This window comes from Lepidothrix coronata, unplaced genomic scaffold (assembly GCF_001604755.1).
Source record: "Lepidothrix coronata isolate B3197 unplaced genomic scaffold, Lepidothrix_coronata-1.0 Scaffold61, whole genome shotgun sequence".
Lineage (NCBI taxonomy): Eukaryota > Metazoa > Chordata > Aves > Passeriformes > Pipridae > Lepidothrix > Lepidothrix coronata.
Window position 1 is genome coordinate 596,765 of NW_016690241.1, and position 6,000 is coordinate 602,764.

General features: G+C 37.0%; 1 protein-coding gene across 5 annotated transcripts in view; it reads left to right on the forward strand.

Annotated features, from left to right (window-relative positions):
* The window catches only part of SMOC2 (SPARC related modular calcium binding 2), a 139,143-nt gene extending 133,630 nt beyond the window's left edge, over nt 1-5,513 (forward strand). For 3 of the 5 annotated variants that reach the window (XM_017817597.1, XM_017817599.1, XM_017817601.1), the window contains 2 exons: nt 1,095-1,138; nt 3,892-5,513. In XM_017817597.1, coding sequence (XP_017673086.1) covers nt 1,095-1,138; nt 3,892-3,915 — 68 coding nt within the window. In that variant the 3' untranslated portion in view covers nt 3,916-5,513. The remainder of the gene's footprint in view (nt 1-1,094; nt 1,139-3,891) is intronic. The other 2 variants (XM_017817600.1, XM_017817598.1) reach the window with 1 other exon arrangement.
* The last annotated feature ends 487 nt before the right edge of the window (nt 5,514-6,000 follow it).

Consider the following 6,000-nt stretch of genomic DNA (forward strand, 5'->3'; position numbering starts at 1 on the left):
AATGAAAAAAATATCTCAGAACTTTTACATTGAAAAACTAATGGCATTCAGCTGGAAAAAAGTTCTAAAAATCATTGGGTTGCTTTACTGGAAATACATAGTTTTAAGGACAAGACAATAAAAATTACTGTTGTTGGAATATCATTATTCTGTTTTGTTTCTCCTTACTTGATAATTAAAATTTCCTTTCTGATAATCCTTTCACTTGCACAAAAAGAAATCAACTGGCACTTCACTGCAGCTACAGTTACATTTCTAGGAAAAGATGAGACCCTCGTTTTCTGAGGTGTGAGAGCTCAGACAAGGAGGTGGTTCTGTATCATTTTGTTTGAATCCCAGGTGTCTGGTATGAGAACCATTTGAAGCAATATAAAACCCATGCAGTTGCAAAGCATGCCTTCTGAGTGGAGTACTAGTTGCTGCAGTATTTCTCAAGGTCCAGTGTTGTTCCCCCTTGTCCCACTACAGCTTGATTGACTCGCAAACTGACGTGGAAAACCAAAAGTGCGAGCTCCTCCCTAGCCTCTCAAATTTGCTTGTGAAGTCGAATGGGCCAACAGATTCATGAAGCTTATTGGATTTTTTTTCCCCATTTTGAGTACTGTCTTGGACTTTAACACTAAGAAACTTAAAAAACCCAGTGATAATCTTGTAGTTTTGCAGTTTAAATATGAACAATATCTTTGGCTTATAGAACTGTTTCTTTACACTATCTTTAAGCAAAATGAATGCTTTCCAGACAGTCTGCTTGTCAACGCTTCTTTCTCACCAGGGATAATAGACTGTATTTACTACTAAAGATTTAACAAGTTTGAAATGCTCAGCAATGACTAGATGCAATCTCCTAAGCAAATGTCACATATTACCTGGCAAGAGATGTTGTCATTTAACTTTCATATAACTCCATGAAAGAAGCAACACCTGTATGAGGAAAGAAAAAGGTAGACATTTCAAAGAAAGATCTGAAATATTTTATTTCATTTATTGAAAGCTACTCTTAAAAAATACCTTTTCATAATGAGACCTTAAGTTCTTGGGGATGTTGCATACAACTTGCAAACCACACTTACAATGTTTTATTTTCCCTCCTTTAGCGGCCCCTAAAACCAACACTGAGAGCACTTCATCCAGCAGGCAGGTGAGTACTGGGGAGAGAAAGATCTCCATTTCTGCCTTGACCAGCTGACTTTCTTGGTGTTTTAGCAGTTAGCATTTCAGCTTCAAACTACATTAATCTGCTATTCTGCAGACTTGCCAGAAAAATGTAGACCAGCATCCCAATTAACAAGTTTTGGCTTAAGTTCTATCCGGGGAAAGCTGAATCAGTCAATTCCAGGTGCAAGTAAATGTACATAATGTGCACAGTGGATTAGGCTTGCATTTGAAAGCTCCTAGGAAAGTGTAAATTGACATATAGGTTATGATAATTTGATGACTGTAACTGAGCCCTCGTGAGTCTTCTGCATTCCTGAATGACAGCATTCCAATACACTTTTAAAAGGGCACTGCTTTGTCTCCATTTATCTTTTGCTTTAACTGAATTTTGTCAATTTTTCTTTGTGTCACACTGTAGACACAAACGTACGTTCACTGAAATTACTGTTTGTGAACAAAGCCGTGGATTTCGCGTGCCCTGTGAAAATCTGTACATTTCACAAACCCCACCGAATTACTAAATGGTGACTTTAAACACCTTTTAAAATCTTAGGGCAGAGAAAAGAGCTGTCACTTTCAAATGCCTTTGCTACCTGTGCAAAAGAATGCTGAAGAACTAGGATTTTTATCAGTCTGCTAGTGTACATTTAAACTAAAATTGGCTTGATCTGCAGAATGATTGGAGCAAATAAAATGTGAGATGCCCTGACAACATAATCTGTGATTTGGGTTTGTATCAATTTTCTGCAAATACTTGATTGTGTATACATAGCACCAGTGTATGTCATCCTTGGAGGTTTGGCTAGTCAAGGCATTCAGAGCTGCAAAAGTCACAAAAGTGGAGTTTTTAAATGAAGGACGGGTACATTTTGAAAAGGAGGGACTGAAGTGAAAGTTCACGAAAATAGGTTAAAAATGGGTTTCTCATTTGTATGTGTCTATTTTTAGAATCATTAGTTCTAAAGATTCAATTTTCTGGGCTACATAGGCATACCTTCCTAGTACTTTTGCATCTTTCTGAAGAAAGACTTGTAAGTTATTTGAATGGTCTAGTAAAAGAGTCATCTTCACATTGATCTTACCTCACCATTGTATTAGTTAGAGGAATTGAATTATTAATTCCCATGAAAGCATCAGTAAATTATGAACTGGTTTAAAAAACACTCATGAAAACATATTATAAGAACAGCTCAGGTAATCCTGCACCCGTAAAAATAGGAACTTGACTAAAAATATCCCAAAATCATAGCTGTGGTAAATGTTGTCCCATCTATTGTAAAGCTAGATTAGTTTGTTAGAAATTAAACTCAAGGTGAACCTCCCCACAAGCCAAGAGAAATCTTCCTCTCATCGTTGCTCATCAGTTTGTTCCATTTTTCATCTCTCATTTGTTTGATGTTAGGTTCACACTTCCTAAGGCAAGCTCAACACTGGTTGTGGGTTTTACCAGAGACCTCCTACAAAACTTTGATGGAATATAAAATATTCTCACAGCTACAAGGATGTGATAAGTTTCTGTTTGTTTAAACAAATATTTGTGGTCTTAATTTTTCCAGCTTTCCCCACAAATTACTTATGCCTTTAAACAAGGCAGCCTGAAAAATATTATCCTGCCAGAACTCAAAAACATGCAAAGGGGTTATTTTAATTATATTACTGGCACACGTGCATTTCACTTGAAGCATGACAAGCCCTCTCCCCTTTCTTGTAATCTGATCCTGAGTTGCAGAATCTGTAATAAATGTATCCTTAGAACAGCTATGGTTTTTAATTTTGACCAATAATTTTGCTGACTCAGCATCAATTGTTTTAAGAGCTGTTGCTGACAAATGATAGCCTTAAATTAAGGCTGGCTAAGCAAACCATCTGTTGGCAGTTTCATACTTGAACAATACATGACTGCAAATGCAGAAGGTAGTTTTCATCACAGAAGTTCTCACTTGAAAAGAAGTTATTGAAGAACATAGGAACCACTCAAAGGAAACCACCCATCTGAGGGCATGATAAGATTTGCACCACTCAGGAGACACACACTCAAAAGCTCATTTTCTACTAGTTTATTGCAGCAGTTTAGTTATATATGTGCTTATGTGTGCTTAGGGGTGTATTCCTGAATATATTTTTTTGCTATATGCACATCTGTGTGCGTACAGGCACATACAAGCTTACTGAAAGAAAGCAGATAGAGAAACATATACTAATATGCTAACTGAACATCAGCTGGGGTTGTTCCAAAAGAACAACGTGATGGGTCTGACAGAACTAAGGTAGCAGCCAGGTATGTTTCCCTTGCTCAGCTCCGCCCTGTGCAACAAACATACACATACATGCACACGCTGTCAGTGAGACCCAGAGGGTGTTTTGCAGCCTAGCAAAAAGTTTACAAGGAAACTATAGGTTGTTCAGGAGACTTTGGCCAGCAGCCCATTCCATATACATCACATGCTATAGAAAGGTATATCGGACCAGGGACTAGCCCAGGCAGTTGCTAAAACTGTGTGTTCAACAGTAATAGATTTAAAGGGACCATAGGTAAGAAACAGTAAAGATGTTGCTCATACCCTTGCTCATAGATGCCATGAAGGGAAGGGATTTTTTTTTATTCCCCATATATATTTGTGCAGAACTCGCCTTCTGATAGCGTCATGTGGACACTGTTGAGAAACAGAGATAGATAGTTATACTGTATTAATGAAAAATATCATTAATGACACAAATTTTTCTGACTTCTTTCAGCAAGTTTCTAAGAAGCAAGGGTGAACACCTTACCCATCCAAGGCAGATCTCTTTGACATGTGGGAGATTTCCTCACCAAAAGGCAATAAAAACAACTGTAGTATTTGCACTTTGTACTTAAAAATGTAAATTCACTTTGTAGAAATGAAATATTTAAGCAGACTTTTTTTTAATCTGTGAAAATGTAATGAATAGTTTTGAAAAATTATCACATACAATGTATGTGTATTCTTTTGTTGTCTGAAATATGTAAAACATGTTGGAGATGTAAAAGTTTGCATTTAAATCATTTTTTAGAAAATAACTTTTTGGTAAAAAGTAGCCTAGAAACCTGATTCTATGTATTTTGATTTCAATAGTATGCCTCGTTTTTCTTAAAAATGTCATTTAAGTAGAGTTATGCTGAAAAGTCTACTGTATTCTCAATTTTTTCCAAGCGGTGTTGAAAATTTCAGGTTTGTAGGACTGAGAGAATTATGTAAATTGCTGTTTACTTAGTTTTGCAGTTTTTTCATCAGTGGCAATATTTTATTTTGTTTTGTTTTTATCGTAATTATTAGGCTTTCCAAAGATCATGCAATGAGAATACTACCACTAATGGATTAAAAAAACAGTTATTCTACTTGGGATGTTTATAGAAAAATGTATCCTTTTATCCATTTTAAAAATTCCTTTTATTATAAATTTTAGTAGGATTTTTCTCCTGTTTGCTTTCACTTGGGTTATTAGTACAGCAAATCAAAAAGGAGTAAAGTGAATTGGATTGTAATGTCACTCCTGTCTGGTTCAGCATGGGCCTAAAAGCATGTTTCTGTGGTCAGTGCAAAGCAGCAGCAGAGTTTATATGGGTCAGAATTTAAATCTTGCTATAGAGATGGGGAATGTCAAGCAGATGGTTCAACCTTTTTTCACCCTATACCCTATCAACTCTTTAGCTTGCCTCAGAGTCCACTAGAGGTAAAGCTGAACAGCAGTTACCCTCAGGAGGGGCTACTCACATCATCCCTGCCTGAGACTTTTTCCTTGCTGTCTGAAAGAAGTTCTCACAAGTTCTCATACCTTCTCTGTCATTTTTTCCCCCGATGCTTTTTTTTTTTTGTATTTGTGTCTGAGGGGAATAAGAACTGGCAGATATAAATTTAGGGCAGGGTACCCAAGTGAAAAAAGGCACTGCTTTTGAACAATTGTAAGTTACAAGTAGCTGAATTGATCAATGCAGCGGTAGAAGGACTGCTGGCATCTAAGAGCTGACAAGGGAAGGCAGGAATGTTGCAACAAGCAGCGATTTCATTCTGGTTTGTTTAAACAATGTATGGGATCTCACATGTGACTAGATAATCATAATAGCACCCTGGCTTGAACTTGTACCTGGTGAAGCTTTTTTTTTTGCTAATAAAAATGTTTCATTTCAATTCCGACATGTACTGAAGTGACAGGAAACACTGTAAGAAATGGAATCCTACCCCAGAAATTATGTACTCTAAGCTTTGGCAGCAGGAGAAACCAAGATGCACCTGTGTGTTATCTTGTATTTTTGTTTTAAAAAGTATTTGTTATTCTTTGATACTGTTAAACTTTGAATTTAATCTTCTTTATAGATTAAAGGTCAGTATGCTATCAAACTATGCTGGTGATTTTTATTTTGCAACGTAGCGAGCCATGTTGGGAAACAAATACACAGTGGTGACTTCACCACTGCATCGAGCTTACAAGAAACCTCCTGAGTGCACATTGTGTCAATCTTCTTTTCTTTCTTTGTCCCTTTGTGGAATTCTCTTCATGCCTTATTCATACCATTGCTTTCTCAAAATAGTAATTTTGAGGCCATACCCTTTGATGGTACTGTCTCCATATAGCTTCAGTTTAGCCTCTTGCCTTTTCTCAGCAAAGTGAGTGATGACACCTTTTCCCCTTGATGAGACTGTGAGCTGCTGGGCAACATTCAGCCTGGCTTGAAACAGTGAGAGAGAGGCAAACCCTGAGAATTCTCAGCGCCTGGTTAGGTGGTCACAGTATGGTTAACAGCAGCATCATTTTGTAAGAAGAATCTAATTCCACCACTGTGGTCTATTGGAGACAATATAAATGTAGGTTAACAAATATTTTGCC